This window comes from Macaca thibetana, chromosome 13 (assembly GCF_024542745.1).
Source record: "Macaca thibetana thibetana isolate TM-01 chromosome 13, ASM2454274v1, whole genome shotgun sequence".
In the NCBI taxonomy this organism is placed as follows: Eukaryota; Metazoa; Chordata; class Mammalia; order Primates; family Cercopithecidae; genus Macaca; species Macaca thibetana.
In genome coordinates, this window is record NC_065590.1 from 64,858,761 (window position 1) to 64,884,909 (window position 26,149).

The 26,149-nt window shown below is 37.3% G+C and overlaps 1 protein-coding gene across 3 annotated transcripts in view; it reads right to left on the reverse strand.

Annotated features, from left to right (window-relative positions):
* EML4 (EMAP like 4) overlaps positions 1-26,149 on the reverse strand; it is a 163,527-nt gene that overhangs the window by 58,305 nt on the left and 79,073 nt on the right. Inside the window, exons 2-7 of one of the 3 annotated variants that reach the window (XM_050754788.1) lie at positions 25,097-25,279; positions 13,807-13,936; positions 9,191-9,364; positions 7,185-7,313; positions 5,762-5,787; positions 5,544-5,576 (exon numbers count right to left, since the gene is read on the reverse strand). In XM_050754788.1, the coding sequence (XP_050610745.1) occupies positions 5,544-5,576; positions 5,762-5,787; positions 7,185-7,313; positions 9,191-9,364; positions 13,807-13,936; positions 25,097-25,279 (675 nt within the window). The remainder of the gene's footprint in view (positions 1-5,543; positions 5,577-5,761; positions 5,788-7,184; positions 7,314-9,190; positions 9,365-13,806; positions 13,937-25,096; positions 25,280-26,149) is intronic. The other 2 variants (XM_050754786.1, XM_050754787.1) reach the window with 2 other exon arrangements.

The window sequence follows — 26,149 nt, forward strand, 5'->3', positions numbered from 1 at the left end:
CTCGAACTCCTAAACTCAAGCAATCCAATCACCTTGGCCTCCCAAAGTGCTGGGATTACAGGCGTGAGCCACCTCACCCAGCCTTTAAGTTCTTCAAAAGGTAGTTTACAAGCAAGTTAGTGAAGGTATTGTGGGGACAGCAGGAAACTGTGCTTCATTTTCTGTTTGCTACAAGAAAAAGCTTTCAAAAAGTTACCGAAAAGACCTTAGTGATATCTACTCTAAGACTAAATATATGTAAGGAAACTGAGGCCCAAAGTGTCAGGGTAATAGGAAAAATTTTATCAGACAACAATGTTTTGTTTTCTAAAATCACTGCCTTTAGCAAATGGAATTTTCAGCTTCTCCCAAAATTATGAGTTATCTAACTCATAATGCAGAACTGTGATTCTTTAATTTTCTGTGATACAGGTCATTTCACCCCTAACTAGGTCTCATATTTACTACTCATTTGCCCTTTCTGCTGTATCACTTCACTTCCCTTTCCTACATTTTGTACCTCACGAAGCTTCTCTTGCTTGCAATGAATATGCATTTTATAAATGTAATTGCTAAATAATACAAAATTGTATGTACTCTATGATGAATGACCTCCTTGCTATTCCTTAACACAGCAAGAAAGTTCCTGCCTCAAGGCTTATATACTTCCAGCTTCCTCTGTTCATAAAATCCTTTTTATAGTTATCTACATATTTCATATTTCATTCACTTCCTTCAGGTTACCATATCAGAAATGTCTTCCCTAACCACTCTATATAAAATAGCAATTCTCTACTCTCCTTATTCTTTCCCCATATGTATCACCTTCCTGACATATGAATTATTTATTACCTGTTTTGTCTATGGAGCATGAATATAAGTTCCACACAGCTCAACACTGTAACTGCTGTAACTCTGACTGCCTAGGATAGGGTCTGACAAAATACGCACTCAGTAAATATCTGTTAAATGAGTGAATGTATAAAATGTATATATGATAAAGAACAATAAACAAACACATCAGAACTGTAATCTGTTAGAATGACAAGATTATTCAGGTTTTTTCCTTTCCCCAATTTTATAAATGAGTTTGTATTATTTATTTTAAAATTATTTGATAAATCATTTGGCTACAATAAATTACTGAGGGATTTTAGACAGTATATAATTCAAAATGACTTCTCAAGTATTTTTAATCTGAAGCCATTTTTGGACAGGTAGCTAATACTCAATTACTTCTCAATTTTCTAAGATATTATAACTGTCCTTCCACCTTGATACACCTGTACAGTTAGGATATGACTGTACTGAAATGGTAAATAACAATGAATCTAATCCCAGAGCAGGGAGACAGCACCATAAGAGGAAGTAAGAATGGGATTTAATAATTGATGACATCCTTTTTCCTCAAAACAAGCAGATTTCTTCCCAATAGAGACCTGAGTCATTCAGTTTCTCAACATGACCAGGTAATCATGTGTTAAATATAAACAGGCCTAGTTTGAAGTTCTACAAGAGAAAAAATAGATTTAGGATTATTCAAGTCTGAAAAAGTATTTTGAGGACATTCAGATTCTGTTTCAGAAATAATGAGAACATGTGACACTTATTTTCCATATCCAAAAAATGTAGGCCAGGTGTGGTGACTCATACCTATAATCCTAACACTTTGGGAGGCAGAGGTAGGAGGACTGCTTGAGGCCAAAAGTTTAAGACAAGCCTGGGAAACATAGTGACACCCCGCCTCTATAAAGTAAAACGAAAATTAGCTGGGTGTTGTGGTGTGTGCCTGTAGTCTCAGCTACTTGGAAGGCTGAGGCAGGAGGGTCACTCAAGCCCAGAGTTCAAGGCTGCAGTGAGTTATGATCATGCCACTGAACTCCAGCCTGGTTGGCAGAGTGATACCCTGTCTCTAAATAAATAAATAATAAATTTAAAATGTAACATAGTTGGTCCCTTGGTTTCCATGGGACATTGGTTCTAGGATCTCCTGCAGACAGCAAAATCTGTGGATGCTCAAGTCCTTGATATAAAAGGTATAGTACTTCCATGTAACCTATGACCATCTTCCTGTATACTTTAAATCACCTTTAGATTACTTACTAGTTGTTATACTGTATTGTTTAGGGAATCATGACCAAAAAAAAGTTTATACATGTTCACTACAGATGCAACTTTGTTTTCCCTGAATATTTCAAATGCAGGTCGGTTGAATCCAGGAATGTGAAATCCACAGATATGGAAGGCCAGCTGTACTTGATAACTATTTCAAGGATGACCTTAATGGCAGTATCATTTTGTTTATTAGAAGATTTGTCAAATTGTTATCTATTTTCCAAAATAAGCAATTTTATACATGGTGCTTCAAGTCCCCCAACTTAGCTTGGAAAATGTTTTAAAATCAGTAACTCACCACAGTGAATACTACTGTATTAGAACCTAACTGCCACTCTAACAACAGACAGTCCTACAGGGAAGCTTATTCAAATTTTCAGTTGATATGCTAGGACTTTATCTCTGCTGTATCTGGAGCACAACCCAGCAGAACTAGGGAAGAGAGTAATGAAAAAAAGTTCAGGTTTCAGGATATAAACATATAGGTCAGTAAGAGCCTCTTTTTAGTGGCATAACCTGCTCTTCCTCTCACATCTAACCTCAGAGACTGCCCTGTGTACATCCCATTCTACTTTCTATTGCTTTCAACAACCAGTTTCCTGACTTCTGCCTAAGTGGTGATTGGAATATGCAGCTTTCTACCTTTTCTCCTACTCTGCTCTGTCTGAAGTATACAGGCCTTTCAGGTAAAGTATTCTCTGTTACCACTCACTTAAATGTACCATATGTAAATAGGCTTCTTCTCAAATCAAAGCAGATGATTTGGAACAAGTCAAGGGGCTAAATTAATGTCATATTTTAAGAAGAATGTCCAAAAATGACAAATATTAGCATTAATAGCTGAAATACTAGAAAATGTGTTGTGAATATGCCATGCAAAATGAATACCAGACTTTTAAAATAGCTTTACAACTTACGGTCAATTAATTTCACCAATTTAATAATTATCTTTTCATCTTACAATACAAATCTGAGTGCAAAGTTTTACTGCCAAATTCATATATTAATAACTAAAACTTACTTGGTATTATATGCCAGATACTGTGTACAATTTATTACTATAATTTTTACAGTAACCCTTTAACGGCTTATTATTATCTCAATTTTTTTTTTTTGAGACGGAGTCTTTGCTCTGTCACCCAGGCTGGAGTGCAGTGGCGTGAACTCGGCTCACTACAAGCTCCGCCTCCTGGGTTTACGCCATTCTCCTGCCTCAGCCTCCCAAGTAGCAGGGACTACAGGCGCCCGCCACCTTGCCCAGCTAGTTTTTTGTACTTTTAGTAGAGACGGGGTTTCACTGTGTTAGCCAGGATGGTCTCGATCTCCTGACCTTGTGATCCGCCCGTCTCGGCCTCCCAAAGTGCTGGGATTACAGGCGTGAGCCACCGCGCCCGGCCTATTATCTCAATTACGATGAGAAAACAAAGACTTACAGAGGTAGAAGTAACCTGCTCAAGGTCACTATAGCTAAGTCAATGGTAAAACCACTCTCTGGACTCCAAAATCCATGTGTTTAAACATCTACAAGACATTGTTTGCTATACATCTCTACATATAGGTTAAGTTTTACAGACAACTCAAATGCAATTGTCCAAAGCCAAACTCCTTTTCCACACATCTCCTTCTCCTCAAATGTTCCCTATTTCAGTAGATGCCACTCTATTTCAATTTATATTTCATATGTATTATCTCATCCTTCAGTAACCATGTGAAATAAGCTTTATAGTTAGTATACTCAGAGTAGAAAACCACTCAGAGATATCGTCATTTAGCCTAAGTCATAAGGCTATTATGCATAACAGCCAGGACCAAACACTAAACACAGCTATTCCCCATTCGCTGCTCTTCCTATCACATACTACTGCCTCTACTTAAAAAAAAAAAAAAGTTTTCAGACCAGAGGTGGTGGCTCATGCCTGTAATCCCAACACTTTGGGAGGCTGAGGCAGGAGGACTGCTTGAGCCCAGGAGTTTGAGACCAACCTAGGCAACAAAGTGAGACCCCATCTCTACAATAAATACAAAAATCAGCCAGGTATGTGGTGCGCGCCTGTAGTCCCAGTTACTCAGGAGGCTTCAGTGAGAGGATTGCTTGAGCCCAGGAGGTAAAGGCTGCAGTGAGCCAAGGTAGTGACTGCACTCCAGCCTGGGCAACAGAGCAAGACTCTTTCTCTTAAAAGTTTCGAAATACAATGTAATAAGAATTATCTTCATAAATAAAATTTCATTTTTCCCTTTAAAGTATCTCAAACATTACTTAATCTATGTTGTATTATAAAGAAGGGAAACAGTAAGACCTACTAAGGAAGAATGCCAGCAAAATTCAACTTCATTTAGAATGTCTATGTAAAAACAAATGACCTAAAGACTATTAGAAATATTTTTTCTTTTTGGAATCAAAAAAGTAAAAATCCACAGAAATCAAGTTAAATCTCTAAAAAAAACCTTTAACCACATTGTAGTTTGTTACTATAATAGACCAGAAAATAAGGCTAACTATGAGAGATAGAAGTGAGCTGTGAAAACCATGCACAGAAAGGACATGCTTTCATTAAGATCAGCATGCTTCAATTAAATTTGCAGGCAATCTAAAGAGAATGTAAAACTGATTTATAAAACTTACCTACACTGAAATTAAATTAAATACGCATTTGCCAAAAGTCTGCTTTCTTTTTTTGGTCCGAACAAGCCAACAACAGCAAGTAGCCAGAAGTTACAAACAATACAAAAGAAAAACTTAAGAGGAAACGGATTCGCTAGACTCGTTATATTTTCAGTCTTAGCATCAAGAAATGAGTGATTATTTGCAATGGAGTTGGCAAGACAGGAAATTGAGTTAAAATTTATCAATCTTTTAAATGGCTTTTCTAGGTAAAACTTTTTTTTAAGGGAGAAAACTCCCTCTAGTATTTTATCCCTTTCTGTAATACTGTACTTTTGCTGTTCACCTTGAATCTTCAGACTTCTTAGAAATAAGATGGATTTTTAAAAATGTAGCTGAGCCAAGTGTGGTGGCTCACGTCTATAATCCCAGCATTCTGGGAGGTTGAGGAGGGAGGACTGCTTGAGGCCAGGAGTTCGAGCTCAGCCTGGCCAACATGGTAAAACCTCATCTCTACTAAAAATATGAAACAAAAAAACACCAAAGATTAGCTGGGTGTGGTGGTGCCTATAGTCCCCAGCTACTCGGGAGGCACAAGAATCGCTTGACCTCAGGAGGTGGAGGTTGCAGTAAGATATGATTGTGCCACTTTACTCCAGCATAGGCAACAGAACAAGACTCGGTGTCAAAAAAAAAAAAGTAAAATGTAGCTGGATTCACCTAGTTCAAATCACCATATTTCCTTTGTTAGGAGGAAAGTCAGGCAGCATAAATAATGAAAAGCCAAATAAGAGATCCAGGAAAAAAATTCACTTAGAAGGCAACCAACTGCGTAGTTTATTCTTACCTTGGCTGTTTTTTTCGCGAGCTGACATTTTTGCTGGTTGAGACAAAAATGACATTATCTTACAATAAAAACTGGGTATTTTCCTAAATGACTATAGTAACGCACTTCGATTACTATGAACTAATAAAGTGCACTGGATGAAAATAAGTAAATATTCTTTTCAATTAGCAAAAATTAAACTAAGAAAGGCAAAACAAAAATAAGGATTTTTAATTTACCTTGGTTGATGATGACATCTTTATGCCTAGAAAAGAAATTTAAGAAACACATTTATTTTATAATTTTATATGGCTGACCATTAGAATCACCTCAAGAAACTGTAAAAGTGTCAATGCTTAGGTTATAACCTAGACAAATCTCTAGAAGCAAAAGTAAGAAATCAGCATTTTTTAAAGTTTCTCACTGATGAGCTACTAATATACACTATTTTATAAAACAATGAGTATTCCACAAGAGCATCTAAACCGTGAAAGCATAAAAATAACTTAGGAAAATACTCAAATGTTAGATAATTCTTAAGATTTATTATTTGGCTGGGCACAGTGGCTCACGCCTGTAATCCTAGCACTTTGGGAGGCTGAAGCAGGTGAACTGTTTGAGTCCAGGAGTTCAAGACCAGCCTGGGCAACATGGCAAAACCCCGTCTTTACAAAAAATACAAAAATATTAGCTGGGCATGGTGGCACGTGCCTGTAGTCCCAACTACCCAGGAAGCTGAGGTAGGAGAATCACCTGAACCCAGGAAGGTGAAAGCTGCAGTAAGACATAACAGTGATAGTGCCATGGCACTCCAGCCTGAGCGACTGAGTGAGACAGTGTCTCAAAAAAAAAAAAAGACATATTAAGACATATTATTTGAGTTGGGAGCATTAAAAGGTAGATACAACTTTTTGTAGAAGACTTGAAAGAAAACATACACCGGGCTGGGTGCGGTGGCTCACGCCTGTAATCCCAGCACTTTGAGAGGCTGAGGCAGGCAGATCACGAGGTTGAGAGATCGAGACCATCCTGGTTAAGATGGTGAAACCCCGCCTCTACTGAAAATACAAAAATTAGCGGGGTGTGGTAGTGCGCGCCTATAGTCCCAACTACTCAGGAGGCTAAGGCAAGAGAATCGCTTGCACCTGGGAGGTGGAAGTTGCAGTGAGCCAAGCTTGTGCCACTGCACTCCAGCCTGGCGACAGAGTGAGACTCCGTAAGAGAAGTAAAAACTATAATACAGAGATTTTAAAAAGATTCAAACCAAGGCCGGGCGCGGTGGCTCACGCCATAATCTCAGCACTTTGGGTGGCGGAGGCAGGCAGATCATGAGGTCAAGATATCAAGACCATCCTGGCCAACACAGTGAAACCCTGTCTCTACTAAAAAATACAAAAATTAGCTGGGCATGGTGGTACGTGCCTGTAGTCCCAGCTACTCGGTAGGCCAAGGTAGGAGAATTGCTTGAAACTGGGAAGCAGAAGTTGCAGTGAGCTAAGATGGTGCCACTGCACTCCAGCCTGGTGACAGAGCAAGACTCTGTCTCAAAAAAAAAAAAAAAAAAAAAAAAGATTTAAACCAGACATACATAACTGTACATGCAAACATAATAGCCAAATAATTATTACTTTTTAGATATAATGAAGAAAGTGCAATACTTACTTGTCTGTATTTTTGGTAACTTTTGGTATTAATTTGGGTGTTGAAGGTATTTTCGACAATTTATTACGGCTATCATCTGAATTTTCCCATGAATTGTGTGACTTTTCAGCTGGTGATGGTCGTTTTATGCTAGAAGGAATATTAATTTCTTAGAGAAAAATTCTGAGTGTAAAAGACACGTAACTGACAATTTAAACAGAACACAAAAGCAGCAATTAACATTTCCTTAAAGGTAATCCAGAAAAGAGAAGGATTAGTTGAAAGACTGCCTGGATGAGTAAAGGAGTTTAACAAGGCAACTCCCAAACCTGTATTATAATTTTCTGTATCACTCAGAAGATTCACTAGAACAAATATTACCTGATTTTTTTAAAAAAAAAAACTTCTGTTAACAGAAAAAAATTATTTCCTTACATCGCCGAGTAGGTTTCTCATAATCTGTAGTTACAGAAAACCTGTATTTTTTCATAGCCATTGAATTTTATGAGGCTGCCATTTTCATTTTTTATGCAATTATGTCCTCAAGAAACTACATTACATACGGTACAGATGATAATTTCTAAATATAACAAGGAATAAACTCTTGTTTATATCTTTAGGGACAATTTTACTAATGATCAGAAATAAACAAGACTTTACATATGAATGTGGTTATTGGCAATCCTGATTCCCTATAGTTATAAGTGAAATTTGTTTCTTTACAAATGATTTTTCATTGCCTTGCTAACTATCCTCAAACTCATCCAGTCTCCAATATTTCTTGCAACAGTATATCCAAAGAGCAATTTAGGAGGGCAAGCACATTTCCAGGAGACCTCAAGAAGCTGAAAAAAAAGATGCTGGGACAAAGAAGATACCAAGTGAAATCAGAACCTTAAAGAGACCGATTATAAAAAGCCACCTTAAACCACACACAATCCAAAGTTATGTAGCATTAATAAGCTATATCCAAGAAAAACTCCACAAGAGACCAGGCAGAAAAATTACAAACCATTTAGATTGGGTAAAAATCTGCATGAGACACACAGACAAAGCATTTTGTAAGTGGTAAACATGCATCAATCAAGCGAAGGATATTTTGATTTTCCCAATTTCCATTAGCGATCTGAGGCAAAATATTAAATTGATCAAATAAAAATATAAATCTTTTAGGAATGGTTGTCATTTATTTTATTAAAATTCTAGCCAGTTCTGGAAATGGTTTAATAGTTTCCTAAGATTTCCAAGCAGAAGTACGATGATAAAATATGTCTATTCCTAATCACAAGGCTTGAATAAGCATTTCTAAACAGGCAAATTTAATTAGATTGGTCTCAATATTTGATTAGGAGGCAGCTGTAGCACTGAACTCCCAGCATGCAGGTTTAGATTCTCAATTTAGGCTCACACACACTGTTAGAATGTTTCTCCCTCTTCCCCTTCTCATAACTTTAAAATATTATTACGGACACAGAGAGAAGCCCTCAAGCAAGCCTTTAGCATAGAAAAGACCAGGTGAAATGGATTCATTTCTCTACTCAAGCAAGAACTTATCCTCCCAAGACCCAAAACTGAAACTGAGATGCAGCCACCATGAAGAGCCACCTGAGATGGGCCCTTGCAGGTTGAAGGTTGTAATGATGCCAAAATACAGTGAGGACAATTACATATGGCCATTTTCTATCCATGGCTATAAATTTATAGCATAGTTACATACAAGTCTAAAAAGTATTCAAAAATTTAGTTGGGAAAATATTGTTTGGTTTTAGACTAGGTTATTCCTGCCTTCCTTTCATCATATTGTTCATAACTCAGTTTTTTTTTCCAGTTTTAACTGAGAAGTTGTGACCTTAATTCTTTATTCCCCAATGTGCTATAAAACATAAATTATAAGCAATGAAGAAGGGAAAAATAAAGCCACCAGCCTTTTCTCTCAGAATCCTTGGATAGCTAACTTTTTCCCAAGTCACAGAATTTAGGTATCATTACAACCATTCCCTAGCTCTGTACTTGGGGACAGTTAAAACCTTTTGGTGGGAGTAGCATTCTTGCTTTCTGGAGTTTGTCTGTGTATTTGGAGAGGTTGTGAAGAGGGCTGGGGAGAAGGTGATGCTCGAATTTGTGGACTTTGATCATTAGAATGAGATTCCTCTTTTTTTTCTCTCTGTCCTTGTGGTTTTTCTTTCTTTTTTTCTGTACCACTGTAAAATAAAGTATAACATGGAACAATACACATTTAAACAAATAAAAAATATCAAGTGATAGAAAAGTGATTATTATATAATTCAAAACCTTAGGTCATACAGCTAATACAATTTGCACTGTTTTCATTCAAGAAGGACAATATTTCTTTGAAAATTCGAGAAGCTATTAACATCTTCAGTGAAGAATTTATAAAAATTCTAAGGTGATACATCCCATGAAGATTGCCCCTTTAGACAGAAATGGTCTCTAATACATTTTGCCATCTTGGCAGATTTTGGGGGACAAATGAAGATCTCTTAACTGACCTCAAGTTACCCAAATCAGAGGATTATCTGTGTAAAGCATAATGACTGATGCCAAAGGAACACTAAATATTCATGTTTAAAACGTTATTCTCCAATTCCTGTTTTTTTTTCTGTATACTTCTACTCCCGTCAATTGAGTTTTACACTTACCAAGAGTTTAAGTTTTTCCCCAAATCTGTTTATGTTGGTTATTTTAATTATGTAAGTTAATTAAATACAAAGAGAATAGCAATTTCTATGAAAACTAAGTTTAATGCTCTGGAAAGACTACAAAAAAATGAGTTACTAAAAAAAATTGCTGTTAAATTTAGTGTGAGCGACACAATTTAAAAAATCACAGAAGCAGTTGGGCGCAGTGACTCACGCCTGCAATTCCAGCACTTTGGGGAGGCGAGTGGATCACCTGGGGTCAGGAGTTCAAGACCAGCCCAGGCAACATGGTGAAACTCCGTCTCTACTGAAAATACAAAAATTAGCTTGGTGCAGTGGTGTGTGCCTATAATCCCAGCTACTCGGCAGGCTGAGGCAGAAGAATCGCTTGAGCCAGGGAGGTGGAGGTTGCAGTGAGAGGAGATTGCACCATTACCCTCCAGCTTGGATGACAGAGTGAGACTGTCTCAAAAAACAAACAAATCACAGAGCCTGGGTGTGGTGGCTCACACCTGTAATCCCAGTACTTTGGAAGGCCAAGACAGGAGGATCACTTGAGCCCAGGAGTTCAAGATGAGCCTGGGCAACATAGTGAGACCCTGTCTCTTAAAAAAAAAAAAAAAAATTGGCCGGGCACGGTGGCTCATGCGTGCAATCCCAGCACTTTGGGAGGCCGAGGCGGGCCGATCATGAGGTCAGGAAATCGAGACCATCCTGGCTAACAAAGTGAAACCCCGTCTCTACTAAAAAATACAAAAAATTAGCCCAGTGTGGTGGTGGGCACCTGTAGTCCCAACTACTTGGGAGGCTGAGGCAGGAGAATGGCGTGAACCCAGGAGGCAGAGCTTGCAGTGAGCCGAGATCACGCCACTGCACTCCAGCCTGGGTGACAGAGCGAGACTCCGTCTAAAAAAAAATAAAAAATCATAGAAAGAGAGATGGGTTCTAACATACTCTTCTGCCAGAGTTTTAAATTTCTTACTCATTTCATTTCTGAGAACCGAAACTAAAAATTTTAGAAAGTTATTTATGGGTATATTTTATGAAAGACAGTCAACAAGGAATTTGATCAGACATACATATTTAGAGGGTAGGTTTGGTCTTTCATTTAAAAACTGATGAATGAATACAGGTGAATATATCTTATGTTAAAATATTTCAGATATTTATGTATAAATTCTTTGGATTCTGTACTTTGACTCTTGGTTAATAAACCACCTGCTATTCCTAACCAGACTGGATAAGTGTACTTATACTGAAAACACTCTAGACAATATTATAAAGCTGATGGAATCAAGACTTGAATTTCAGTGATGAAAAGGTAGGAAACTACTAAATGCCTATTTCTTTACTTTCCTTTTTTTTTTTTTTTTTTTCCTTTTTGAGACGAAGTCTTGCTCTGTCATCCAGGCTGGAGTGCAGTGCTATGATCTTGGCTCACTGCAACTTCCAAGGTTCAAGCAATTCTTCCACCTCAGCTTCCCCAGCAGCTGAGATTACAGGCACCCGCCACCACACCCAGCTAATTTTTACATTTTTAGTAGAGATGGGGTTACACCATGTTGGCCAGACTGTTCTCAAACTCCTGACCTCAGCTGATTTGCCTGCCGCGGCCTCCCAAAGTGCTGGGATTACAGGCATGAGCCACTGCGCCCAGCCCTGAATGTCTTTCTTAATCAAAGGACGTTTTGTAATTCGATTATAAGGTACATAATCAACAAGAAAATTTGTTCAAGAACATTTTAAATAAATGTACATAATATATACAATTTATCACATAATAGGTTAAAATGTTGAGTATATTTTAATGTCAAGTGACATTTCTTAACCTGATACACTTCTGATAACTTCTGACTTCAGACTGGCCCTTGACTATCTACTTTGTGATCAATTTTTTAAAGTGGGTGCCTAAGAAATACAATTTTGGCCGGGCGCAGTGGCTCACACCTGTAATCCCAGCACTTTGGGAGGTTAAGGCGGGCGGATCACCTGAGGTTGGGAGTTTGAGACCAGCCTGACCAACATGGAGAAACCCTGTCTCTACTAAAAATACAAAATTAGCTGGGTGTGGTGGTGCATGCCTATAATCCCAGCTACTCCCGGTGCTGAGGCAGGAGAATTGCTTGAAGACGGGAGGTTCACGTTGCGGTGAGCCAAGATTGCACCATTGCACTCCAGCCTGGGCAACAAGAGTGAAACTCCATCTCAAAAAATGTATGTATATAAAATAAAAAAATAAAAATTAAGAAATACAATTATACTTCAAGAATGTCAGATTAACTTAAAAAACTGAGTTCCAGTATGTCCAACTCTCTCAAAAACAAAAACAAAAAACAGACTTTACTTCTTTCTTGCTGTTCTTCAACAAGAATACAGAGGCCGCTAGTTTTATGTGGGCCCAGTACAACCTAAAAGAGCCATTTTCCTTCTGGGTTATTTAAAAGCAAAATATAGGGATCCTGGATCATAAACTAACAAACTCAGCTGGCCTTAGACTGTTGAATCACTAATGTGCATAATACTGATCACTACACACCAATAGTACAATAGCTACGTAAGAAAATGGGCTGAATCTGAACCATTACTGGATACAACATGGAAATTTATTTAAAATTGTACTAACATTTTCTTACGGTTTCTCCTTTTCTACTCAAAGTGGAGTACAGGTAATAAATGTTAGCATCCTTTGTAGGGGAAAGTCTAGATTCTGTAATAACAATGTCAAACACTGAGTTCTAGGAGGAATTTTTAAAAGGGCTGAAGATCTTGGTATTTCTTCAACATTCTTGTAGTTAACTGTTTGGTTAAGTACCTATGAATCCTCACCGATGAATAATTCGGTCACTGGCATTAGTTTATTGAGGTAAGCATTTTCCATCAGTACACTGTTAACACATGATCTTATTACTTAAGATTTTCCTCACTCATTCTTTGAAGAAACTGGTTTTAAGATTTTGTAGCTTATCACCTATGGTCTCTCCAAACTCTACATCAAATAATTTGCTAGAAATTACAAAAGAGGGAAAATCCTGTGAGCACTTTTATTGGAGTAAATTAATTAACTGATGAAAAGAACATAAAGAATGCAAATCTGTAATCCACTGAAACTTACACTGCTGTAATTCCACAGCCCTCCTGCCCACCACCCCCTAACACACACACACACACACACACACACACACACACACACACACCCCTCAGATAGTACTATATTTTTGAAATAAGCCTTCATTTTATAGTTATGGTTAAAAAATAAAAGTTATAACAGCATTTGACATCCCACTGACACAGACATATCAAATATTCTGTTTTCCCTTTAAAAATGCTGTATCAAATATATCACTTGCTATGGAAAATTCACTTATACAATTTCTATAAATATAGTGATGCTTATCAACAAATACTTGTTTTTTTTTTTTTGAGATGGAGTCTCATTCTGTCACCCAGGCTGGAGTGCAGTGGCCAGATCTCAGCTCACTGCAAGCTCCGCCTCCCGGGTTTATGCCATTTTCTTGCCTCAGCCTCCCAAGTGGCTGGGACTACAGGCACCCGCCAACTCGCCCGGCTAGTTTTTTTTTTGTATTTTTTAGTAGAGACGGGGTTTCACCGTGTTAGCCAGGATGGTCTCGATCTCCTGACCTCGTGATCCGCCCGTCTTGGCCTCCCAAAGTGCTGGGATTACAGGCTTGAGCCACCGCGCCTGGCCAACAAATACTTGTTAAAAAGAAACAAAACAAAACCAGGAAATGAAACTGCTTTCTTTCTTAGTGAGAAAGGAAAGCTTCCTCAAACAACTTGACAGGTATGATGAGTGAAAGCTGAGTGAGCACAGGCTAAATGTCTCTACTTTCACAGTTTAAGAATTCAAAGGACATGCTCATTTGAATTCAAACAGCTCTATTTCATATTCTTTCTAAAGGTAGACCTCTACCACATTCAGACAATTTTGCAATGTTAGTTTTCCCCCCTTCACAAACGGGTACCTTTTAGCAGCAGATGAAAGAGTTTCTTTTCCTGCAATTGAGACAGTGCTGGTATGACTTGGTTTTCTGTTTGCACCACTTCCATTGGTTATACAGGACATGGGAATAGCTGCTCGAGGGCTTGGTTGGCCTAAAGATAATTAAGGAAAAAAAATTATATCAAATTTGAATATATTCCTCAAAGATCTAAGTTTTAAAATTAAGTCCATTTGGAAGGAGGGGATGGTGGAAAAAAAATTAAGTACATTATTGTTTATAACTTTTGCGCAGAGTGCCCCCCTGGTATGCAGCACATGATATTGTCTCAAGACTTAATCCCATCAAAACAGACCTATAGGAAAGCCATACTAATTTACTAAAACACAGTTGGGCTAGTTCTCTAAGCTAAATGGTTTGCTTTACCACACACAGCAGCCTTATAACACATGATTCAAATGCGTGCCTCAAGTAAACCATAAATCCCATGCCATCAATCTTCAAAAACAGCTTGTTTGTTAAAATCATAAATTTTAAATTCTAGAAACCATAAATATTAAATTCTAGACTGTTACTCCATATAAATAAAGCATAAGTATATAAAGTTAACCTCTCCTTTAACTTACACAGTACAAGGAGTGGAATAAATGTGTGATTGGTATATTGGCATGGTCAGAACACACAACATCACAAGATAAAACAGTCCTGTCTATACTAAGAGTCAAGTAAAGATTTGGAAATAGAGAACATTTTTATTTTTTAATTTTTGGACTCAGTTTTCTCATGTGCACACAAGTAATATCTGGTACCTTAAGAAGTTCTACACATGGTGGTATAACACTGCATTTTTGTCAAGAATAAGATGTTGGAGGTCATTTGTATCATAATCACCTAACATGCTTCCTTAATATAGATTCCTAAGTCCTACATTAGATTGAATGAATTAGAAGACAGGAAGAAGAAGACCTGCTGCATTTATTTTTGAAACCTCTTAAGAAATATTTTACATAAGTTATATTAACCCCCAAATTATGCAAATATCACTGGTCATTAGATTTAGTTCTAATATGTCAAACAAGTTACTTATTGTTTTATCAGTAGCTTTTTAAAAACTGTGATAAAATAGTCCTAAAATTTATCATTTTAACCATTTACAAATGTACAATTCAGTGACAATTAGTATATTCACAATGTTGTGCAACCATCACCACTACCAAGTTCCAGAATATTTTCATCACCCCAAATAGAAACCACGTATCCACTGGCCAGGCGCGGTGGCTTAGCCTATAATCCCAGCACTTTGGGAGGCCCAGGCGGGTGGATCACGATGTCAGGAGATTGAGACCATCCTGATTAACACAGTGAAACCCCATCTCTACTAAAAATACAAAAAATTAGCCAGGCGTGGTGGCAGGCACCTGTAGTCCCAGTTACTCGGGAGGCTGAGGCAGCAGAATGGCGCGAACCCAGGAGGCGGCGCTTGCAGTGAGCGGAGATCGCGCCACACTGCACTCCAGCCTGGGCCAAAGAGCAAGACTAGGTCTCACTCCATTAAGCGGTCACTTCCCCCCTACACCCCACCCTCCAAAGAAGCCATACCTTGTTTGGCTTCTTTTATATAGTACAATGTTTTCAAGGTTCACCATGTTGTAGCACGTATATTTCATTCTTTTTTATGACTGAAAAATATTCCATTGTATAGATACATTTTGTTTTTCATCTGTTGATGATCACCTGGATTGTTTCCACCTTCCCCTTTTGGCTAATGGGAATAGTGCTGCCATAAACATTTGTGTAAAAATTTTCATATGAACACCTGTTTTCAATTATTTTGAGTATATACCTAGGAGCGGAACTGCTGAGCCACATTGTTGTTGTATGTGCAACTCTTGAGGAACTGCCAAATACAGTGGCTGCACCATTTTACAATTCCACCAGCAATGTACAAGGGTTCCAATGTCACCATATTCTTGCCAACACTTGTTATTTTCAGGTTAAAAAAACTCAAAAGGGTATTAAGTGTTACCTCATTGAGTTTTGGTTTCATTGATTCTATTGTTTTTCTATTCCCTACTTCATTTATTTTGCTCTAATCTTTATTTCCTTCCCTCTGCTAAGCCTTGGATTTAGTTTATTCTTCTTTCCTAGTCTTTTTTTTTTTTTTTTTTTTTGAGACAGGGTCTCGCTCTGTTGCCCAGGCTGAAGCGTCATGGCACAATCATGGCTCAGTGCTGCCACAGCCTCCAAGGGCGCAATCCATCTGTCTACCTCAGCCTCATGAGCAGCTGTGACTACAGGTGCACACCACCACGTCTGGCTAATTTTTGTATTTTTTTTGTAGAGACAGGGTTTTGCCACATTGCCCAGGCTGGTCTCTAACTTAGGTTCAAGCAATCCACCTGCCTCAGACTCCCAAAGTGCTGGGATTACAGGCATGAGCCACTGTGCCCGGCCACCAATTACAGGCATTTTTACCATTCTTTTACCAATGCCTCAAATGGCATATCAACTTCAATTGCTCAAACATTTTGCCCACTTTAAGAACGGGCTTTCTTCTTAATAACTGAGGCATACAAGTTCTTCAAATATTCTACATAAAAGTCCTCTGACAAATACATGTCTGGCAAATATTTTCTCTTATTCTGTAGCTTGCCCTTTTATTTTCAAAACAGTTTTTGAAAGAACAAGATTCTTACATTTTGATGAAATTCAATTAATTGATTTTTCTCTTATAGTCTGTGCTTGTTTGTGTGCTACTTATGAAATCTTTGTCAAACTCAAGGTCACTAAGATCTTTCTTATATAAGTTTTAGCCCTTACATTGAGGTCTATGATCCATTTTGATTTAATTTTTGTTTATGGTGTGAGATAAGAGTCAAAGTATTTTTGTTTTTTTGTCTTTTTTTCCTCTGGCATATGACTTTAATGACTCTTGAATTAGGGTTGAAATAACTTGAGCACTCTGCCTAGCACACAGAAAGTACTTAATACCAAAACAACTAAATGGATGCAACTTCACCACCAAATTTCTCTTCTGGATTATGCTGAGTTTATCTTGAGTCTCTCTTCTTGCAGTTTTACCCTACACTATGGCATTGCTACACTGTGCCAGAATGACTAACACATGCTATGTATCTTTAAATTTAATGCCATGAACTGTAATATGCCCCATCATTTTAAGTACCATTAGAAAGAAGTATTTCCTATTAGAACTATAAGACACCATCAATTGTAATATGCACTGTAATTTCAGGGATGTTAAAAATGTCAAAAACGTAGGCATCTTGGACTGATTACTATAAATCTGCCTGTCAGTCCTCAGCTTAAGATTCTTTAGTGGCTCTCCACTACCTTCAGGATGAAAACTAAATTCCCTAAAAAGGTGTAAGAAAACCTTGCACTATGGGCCCTACCAGTCTATGTTCATTTCTTGAAACTCCCAATCTCACACCCTGTGCTTCAGTTTATTTTGAATTCCTAAACTAAGTACTTTTTACTCTTCTGCATTTCTGCACCTGGATGATCCTTCTCTCCGGCATACGCTAGTCACCTCTGCTTGCCTAAACTGTTATGTATTCATCATCCATGCACCAATAAAATATTTACTCAGGACCAATTATAATCTTAGTCTTATGTTTACAAAGGTATACAAGGCAGTTGCTGACATCAAGGAATTCAAAATCTTCAAGGAGAATCACATCGGCAATGAAAACATCTGGTAAGTACAGTAACAGAGATATATCAATGGAGTATCATGGAAGTACAAAGAAAGGACACATAATTCCGTAAGGATTACGGACACAGAGCTCAAGGAAGGCTTCCTTGAAAAAATACACAATAAGACCTTAAAGAATAAGAAAGAAATAGACAACCGAAAGGGTGGTGATAAGATACTTGGATCCATTGCAGTATGTGTAAAGCAACAGAAACACTCTAACAGCAAAGTGAGTGTACGTATTTGTGGCATTGAGTGGTTGTTAGTGGGAGACAAAAAGCTCCTTGATGTGGCCAGGATGTAGAATGAAAGGGGATAGTTCAGAGACAAGAGGTAAGTAGCATTCAGATGATGCAAACTTTATTTATAGAGAATGAAGAATCACTAAAGGGTTTTAAGCTGAAAAAGAGAGTTCAATTTACATTTTAGAGAATACCCTCTGGTAGCCATGTGAAGAACTGATTTCAGGGCAGTGGTCTGAGAAAAAGATGGTGGGGACCAAGAGCTAGGTAGCGTGAATGAAAAAGTGAAGGAAGTTTTAAGAATCATGGTGGAAACCATCATAACGCCAGGATGAAGGTCAATAAAAACTTTTATACTTGATCATGACATGAGAATGCTAATCACTATAGTTTACACCCCTTAATGACAGACTCAAGTATATGACCTTACTGACATCTTAGCCTGAAAGTTCCTAAATACAAATAAATTTCGGTGTACTGTAGACTAACAGAGTAAAGTTATCACTAAGAACTGCTGCATATTCCAAAGCTCAAAATCTGAAATCCTTCTTGCTACTCTGGTACGTATTATCTTATTCTTGCATCTATCCCAACCTGTCTCTCTAAAACTGTAATTTTATCACAACTTCCTGTTTCTATAACTAACTTCTTCTGGCATTCAATTTACAAACAATGTATTGTTTCTCAGCTAGCCTTGGGATGACTATGTTAGTGACCTCTTACAAACAGTGTATGATCTAGTGGGAGCAATGAATATATATGCCAAAAGAGATGTACAAATAAAAATTTAAAACAATTCCAAAACGTGACAAAAAATAGATCATTTTCAGAAAATAATTTCTGAGGCCTTTAAGATGGCTACAGTTTTGATCAGAAGAAGGGTAGAGATAGTCTAGTTGATATTCCAAATTTTTTATTTATCTTGAATTCTCTATCACATGCCTCATAGCTCTAACTGTATACTTCTTCCACCCCTCATTTTTAAGCTCTTTGTCCCTTTTCTCAATTGGCTGATTACTCTTGCTTTATTCTTTGAGAAGACTGAAGACTACATGTACCACAGCTTCATAGGAATTTAATTTGACCTCTAAAGAAAAATCCTCTAGAAAATGTAAACACCTTAAGATGATAATGATCATTTTCCTGTCAATAATTTATGTGATACTCAAATTCTATCTTCTCCATTTGGAATTTTATCTGTATACTTCTGCCTTCCTCTTATTTCACAGGAAGATGTACCCTTAGGCCTTTCAACTTGTGGCCACTACTTAAGAGTACATTTTGAGTGGAAATGACAAAGAAGCATTTGACTCTCATATAGAAATGGCACTCTGCAAACGGTAATTGCTACCTGGTCTGAGGCAATACCTGCCAATATACAGTCATGCACTGCATAATGACGTCTTGTTCCATGATGGACTGCATATACAACAGTGGTCCAAAAAGATTCAAATACCGTATTTTTACTGTATCTTTTCTATGTTTAGGTTTGTTAGATATACATATACTTACCACTGTGTTACAGCTGCCTATGTAACCTAGGAGCAACAGACTATACCAGGGGTCCCCAACCCCTGGGCCACAGACTGGTACCTTCGTGGCCTGTTAGAAACCAGGCCGGACAGCAAGAGGTGAGAAGTCAGCGAGTGAAGCTTCACCTGTATTTACAGCTGCTCGCCATCACTTGCATTACCACCTGAGCTCAGCCTCCTGTCAGATCAGAGGCGGTATTGAATTCTCATAGGAAAGCAAATCCTATTGTGAACTGTGCATGTGAGGGATCTAGGTTACATGCTCTTATGAGAATTTAATGCCTGATGATCTATCACTGTCTCCCATCACCCCAAGATGGGACCATCTAGTTGTAGGAAAACAAACTCAGGGCTCCCACTGATTCTACATTATGGTGAGTTGTATAATTATTTCATTATATATTACTACGTAATAAGAATAGAACAACAAATGTAATATGCTTGAATGATCCCAACATCTCCCCCCACCCACCCCAGTCTGAAGAAAAATGGTCTTCCATGAAACCAGTCCCTGGTGCCAAAAAAGTTGGGGACCACTGGGTTATGCCATACAGCCTAAATGCATACTATGCTATACCATCTAGGTTTGTGTAAGTACACCCTATAATGCTCAAACAAGGAAAAAATTGCCCAATGATGCATTTCTCAGAACGTAGCCCTGTTAAGTGATGCATGACTATACTTCTACACAAAAAATAACGAGACACTCCCTCATCCCCTTCCACAGTTACCAGTCATTTTAGTGTAAGGGTCCCACCAAGGCAATTCATACCTTCCTAAGCTGATGGATGTAGCGTGCTTATCAACAACATTTACAGGAAACCTATGATAATCCCTGAATCCTCCCAAATGTTATCTGGGCCAGGAGCTGAATGATACAGATCTGTGCCTTTAGAGTATCCCAGATTTTACATAATTAGCAATGTTTCTATTGGAGAATCTACCCCTACATTTCAATTTTGCCTTTGGGTTCTTTCATTTCTCAAGTGGCAATTACAATGCTTTGTACTTTGGCTTAACCAGCAGTTTCCTGATTTAAATGACTGACTGCCACCTTCAGATAAATTTAACTTTTTAACTTCTGTATCATTGTGTACTAACAGCTTGTCTTCACATAGTGCCACTGGGCTGTGTTCTCAAATTACATTCATTTGGTCACCTCAAGAGGTCCTAATGAGTTTCCCAGGCACCAGCTGTGACATAATTTGTCTTCTTGGCAGCTAAAACTTCCAGTGTTCTCTGGACCTTCCCTTTTGCTCCGAAGTACAGGTAATTTTTTTTTTCTTTTGGCAAGGATTCAGCTGCAACTGGTGCATATATTACGAACACATGCTGTCAAAAGGAAAGAATTCTCTGACAGAGGAGAAAGTATATGAAAAATTTAAGTGACTGGCCACCTTAAAAACTCATGGGAAAATTTTCTACCTCAGTCAAGTACCCTGCGTAATTTACTCAAGAAAAAAATGGGTCTTAGCTTTAAATACTGCTGGCACACTGCAGAAGATAAACTAAGACAACGAAATATATTTAAAGGTTAGGTGTGTTCCTGATTTTGGTATTTACTGAATGGCAATACTACTATGAAGCAACATAGCAGAATTTCATTAAGCCCTTAGCACACACATCATTAACATTTACTTTTGGTCATATCTGATGACAACTTATGTCCTTCCCATATCACCACCATCTAGCAAAATCATACAACAGCTGTCTTCAGTAATAGGGAAGTTGACCTGTCCTTTGAATCACAGCTTCATAAAAGGGTTCTATCCTATTTATCCATAGGAATTTAATTTGACCTCTAAAGAAAAATCCTCTAGAAAATGTAAACACCTTAAGATGATAATGATCATTTTCCTGTCAATAATTTATGTGATATTCAATACTATAAATTCTAATTTCACAAGGGGCTAAAAAAAAAATCACATATAAAACTGTCTATAATATAAAAAAATGACTTTACTTTTTAAAGAAAAAATACAAATCCCTACAAGATAATTTCATTTTTAATGTTATGAAAAACTTCACTTATTTGAAAATACTTTGCTTAAAATATTTATTCCAAATTTTCTTACCACTAATTTATTAATCTTGTTTAATATCAAAACTGAGATGATCTATTTTAGGCTGTACACAAATGTCAATAGTGAAGAGTCACTTAAATTCCAATTGCTTTCAACAATATGCTATATATAAACTCCAAGATAAAGCTGTTCAGAGTTGCCAATAACATTATGAAACTTTACATATGTATTTCTCTCAATGTCTTAATATCAATATTGGAAACATAATTAGTTGGACGTATTTTTCCATTAAAGGGAAATATAATAATTATTAACATGAATTATTCTCATCTATGAAATAATTATTTTCTCAAATTATTAATCAATACCCCCATCAATCCATTTCATAGACTTGCCTGTGTCCCAGGCAACAGAGTAACTCAAAGAGTGAACCACCTTAGCATATTATAAAATAGCAGTCAAAGTTAATTACGAAGTATAATTTTAAAATCAACTGGAAAAAAAACCTCTCTGTAATTAATAAGGTTATTAAAAAGAATTAAGAGTTAGTGTTATGTGAAAAGAAAAAGTCCCACAGAGATGGTTCTGTGGCTCCAGAAGTAGGTAATCCTTCACTAAAGAGCCATTAACAAAACTGATCCTAGACTCACTTTAGAGACACAGGAATTATAACTAAGGATAATTAGAAAAGCACCAGAAACGACAACTTACAAAAAGTAAGTTCCTGGGGAATAGGAATTATAGCTAGTTAACTGTATTTATATTTCATGACATTGAGAAGTAGGTGCTAAATAATTCATGTGTCATATAAAATATTTGTGTATACGCTGGAAAAAAAGCAATTTTTAAATTTCTTTAAAATATTTCAGAATTTTCTTTACTGAAATATCTTAGTAGATACAATATGAGAGAAAATATCTTTAAAATTTTTCTCAATTTACATAAAATTATAGCGTACTGTTGTTTCAGCATATTAAAAAGACTTTGGAGACCAAGGCAGATTACTTGAGCCCAGGAGTTTGAGACCAGCCTGGGCAACATAGCGAGATTCCACCTGTACAAAAAAAGAAAAGATTTTAGCAGGGTGTGGTGGTGTACACCTGTAGTCCTAGCTACTCCAGAGGCTGAGGAAGGAGGATCACTTGTGCCCAGGAGTTTGAGGTTACAGTGAGCCTGGGTGACAGAGTAAGACAGTGTCTCTTAAAAGAGTAAAAAAAAAAAAAAAAATCTAAACTACTTAAAATAAGCTTTTAAAAATGTGAATAGCAATCAAACATCATTATCATTTTCTATTATAGGTTTTAATTTTTTTTTTTTTTTTGAGACGGAGTCTCGCTCTGTCACCCAGGCTGGAGTGCAGTGGCGCAATCTCAGCTCACTGCAAGCTTCGCCTCCCGGGTTCACGCCATTCTCCTGCCTCAGCCTCCCGTATTATAGGTTTTAAAATACTTATATGTACCCCCGGGGTTCTGAGTCTGTATATTATATACAGGAAACTTGTTCTTCCCTCCCTACACAAAGCTGATATTCCCTATAAAGCCCATATACATTAACTGATCTAGCTCCTTATTCTACTCTAAAATTCCAAAATCCCCCTATAAAAATCAATTTATAACCAAACAAAACTTTTTTCTGGCTTGATCTTGGCGGTCCTCAAAGTTGGGTCTCTAAAAAGTAAACAAATCAAGCAAGCAAGCAAGCATAATTTAACACAATCAGTCAAAGTGGTTTCCATCAAGTCTTTTGCCAAACCCTCAGGTCCCTTACCCTTTGTCATTGACATATTTATCTTACTACCACTAATGAAAAAGATCAATCCTATCTTCCACCTAACACTCCACTGTAAATACACAGACCCAGAGTACATGAGGCTGAGAGGGAAAAGAGTGGGAATCACAAAACTGGGCAGAATGATACTCACCTTTCCTCCACAATAAGTTTCCCGTCTCCACACCCTCAGGGTCTTTCAGCATCTCTTTCAAAAGTCTATGGTCTTCCATTCTCAGCTTTAACCACTCCAAACATGTATTCCCTTTTTTTCTACCACTGATGACCTATCTTTCTGCCTAAAGGTTATCAGTGTCTCAATGTATATTCACAGTTATCAGATCTAGAAGTTGTAGTTCTCAGGAGACAGTGATAAGGACTAAAACTTCCAACCCTGACAACTGTGAATATATATCAACCTCCACTCAGTTGTATCTGTTCATTCTATCTTAGAAGTAGTACTCTTCTGTTTAAGACTAATAGCTTCTCACCTGCTCTAAGATCCCTTCTCAAATTCTCAGGATACTTGCCTCATCAATTACCACTTTATTTCTCCATATTGGTCTTCCTCTCTGCTGCCTTTTTGTCCTCAACCTATCTTTGCACTCAAGTCTATCATGTATTTTTAACAAATTTTTAAAAGTAATTAAAATTGGCCTTCAATATAGCATCCTCTCCTAGTTATTACTACCTTCCTCCACTCAGGTGAATTTTTTGAGAGCGGCTATATTTGTTGCTCTCAATTCTACAATTCTCCTAAATTGCTGCTTCTCAAAATGCTGGTATTTGATTTGCAGTTCTATTACTCCACTAAAATTGCTTTTGGAGAGGTTTCTAATATTGCTGTAAATGCCAAGTCCAAAGGTCATCTCTCAGTCTTTGTTTTATCTGACATCTCTGTAGCAGCTGGCAATGCGCATCACTTTTTGTGCTATGCTGAAATGTTGGAGCTCCCAATGGAACTATCCCGAACTGCCTTCTCATTTTACATCCTCTATGGCTTCAACTATCATCCATAAGAGGAACATTCCCAAATTCTTGTTGCTAGCCAAGACTAACATGAGCACTAGATCCATATGTAATTCAGCTACCAATATGTATCTCTACATACCATACACACCCCAAACAACATTCAGAAACTGAATTCACAATCTTTCTTCTAAATCTGCTTCTCATTTGCTGGTGGGCTGACTGCACTATCTCCTATTCGGCTAGAATTTGGGAGTTATATAAAACTCCTCCCTAGGTTAATAATTTACATGGACTTATTGAAGTAGGAAGGCAAGCCAATAAATGTTCTCACTTTTCCCATGGCCAAAATGGGCATAATAATGCCAATTCCCATCTACTCTACCAATAAATCAGCAAGAGACATCAAATGATATGTTCAAATACTTGATTTATGTGAAAGAATGATAAAATTCTTTCTTGGTGGTTGAAGGAAGGCAAAAGGTACACTACATCTGCTCCAAACTCAGAGCAACAGGGTCTTGATGACTGTTTCTCTCAACCTTGAAAACTCCCAATACTGAAAAGTTAAAAGTCCCATTATACTGGGCTAGTAAGCGTCAAAGCTTAAATTAATTTTTTCAGGATTCTGCTGACTACCACAGAGGGTTCAGAATAAAGCTATTTAAACTATAATGATTTTAATTATGTTTCTGTATTGACAACAGAATTAATTTTAAAAACACATGAGTGCCTACCAGTTAGGTTCAATATGAAATGAGACACAAAATAATGATTCAGCTCCTGCCCTCAGTAAACTTATCAACTAGTTAGAAGACACTAACTTAACACAAATACTGTAACATAAAAAACCTGTAAGTATAATCAGTGGATTACGCAAAAATTCTTTATTTTAAATAATAAAGAATAAACTTTCACAACTTTTTGGGAATTAAAAAAAAGGAAATGGAAAACAAACCATAATCACAAGTAATTAACATAAGAAACTAGTTTTATATTTCCAACTTCAACTTTCAAAGAAAATACTGCAAAAAGCAAGACTTCTTAACTTTACAACACAATTACCTTTACTTGAGACTGATTTTTTCACTGAGGCCACATGATCTTCAGAGATTGCAAGACGCCTCAAAACATCAGCCAAAGCTGCCTTTAGCACAGTGATTTCGTCTTCTTGTTGCTGAACTCGTGACTCAAGAGCTGACAGGCGATCTTGAACATCAGAAGTACTTGCAGCAGAAATACTATCATCTATAAAATAAAATATGGAATATTATCAAAGTAAACTGCTTGAGAAATAATTTCTGATAAGAAAAACTATCCCAGATAAGACTTACAAAAGATGAGAAGAACTCTGGCTAGGTGAAGTGGCTCGTGCCTGTAATTCCAGCACTTTGAGGGGCCAAGGCGGGCAGATCACTTGAGGTCAGGAGTTGGAGACCAGCCTGGCCAACATGGTGAAACCTCGTCTCTGCTAACAATACAAAAAATTAGCCGGGCATGATGGTGCACTTCTGTAATCCCAGCTATGTGGGAGGCTGAGGCACGAGAATCACGTGAACCCTGGAGGCGGAGGTTGCAGTGAGCCCAGATTGCGCCACTGCACTCTAGTCTGGGCAACACAGCAAGACTCTGTCTCAAAAAAAAAAAAAAAGAAAAAAAGGAAAAAAAAAAAAAAAGATGAGAAAATTTCAAAACAAAAAACCCATAACATCCCATCATGTTGACACATATGAACCTTCCATAAAGATTTTCATAGCTATCTTAATTTAAAATAAGTTAATAAATTTGACAAATAATTAAAATGGTGAAAATCTTCCCCAAGGTCAAATTCCCCCTATTTTTATAACATCATCTTAATTGGTTTTCTCAGGAAAATGCTCCCTAACTACATCATCTTGTAGACATCAGGAAACTTGCAAGACAGCAAACTATCCAACCTTTCTTAATTACAACATTATTATCACAGTTCTCTATGAAAACAGAAAAGGCATATAAATCACTTCTGTTTGGCTTTATGTATCAGATAGGGAGTCTCTCACTTTAACCAACAACGATGAAGAAGCATCTTTACTACTTTACTCTTTACTGTACTATTATACTCTCCCACACCCCACAGAA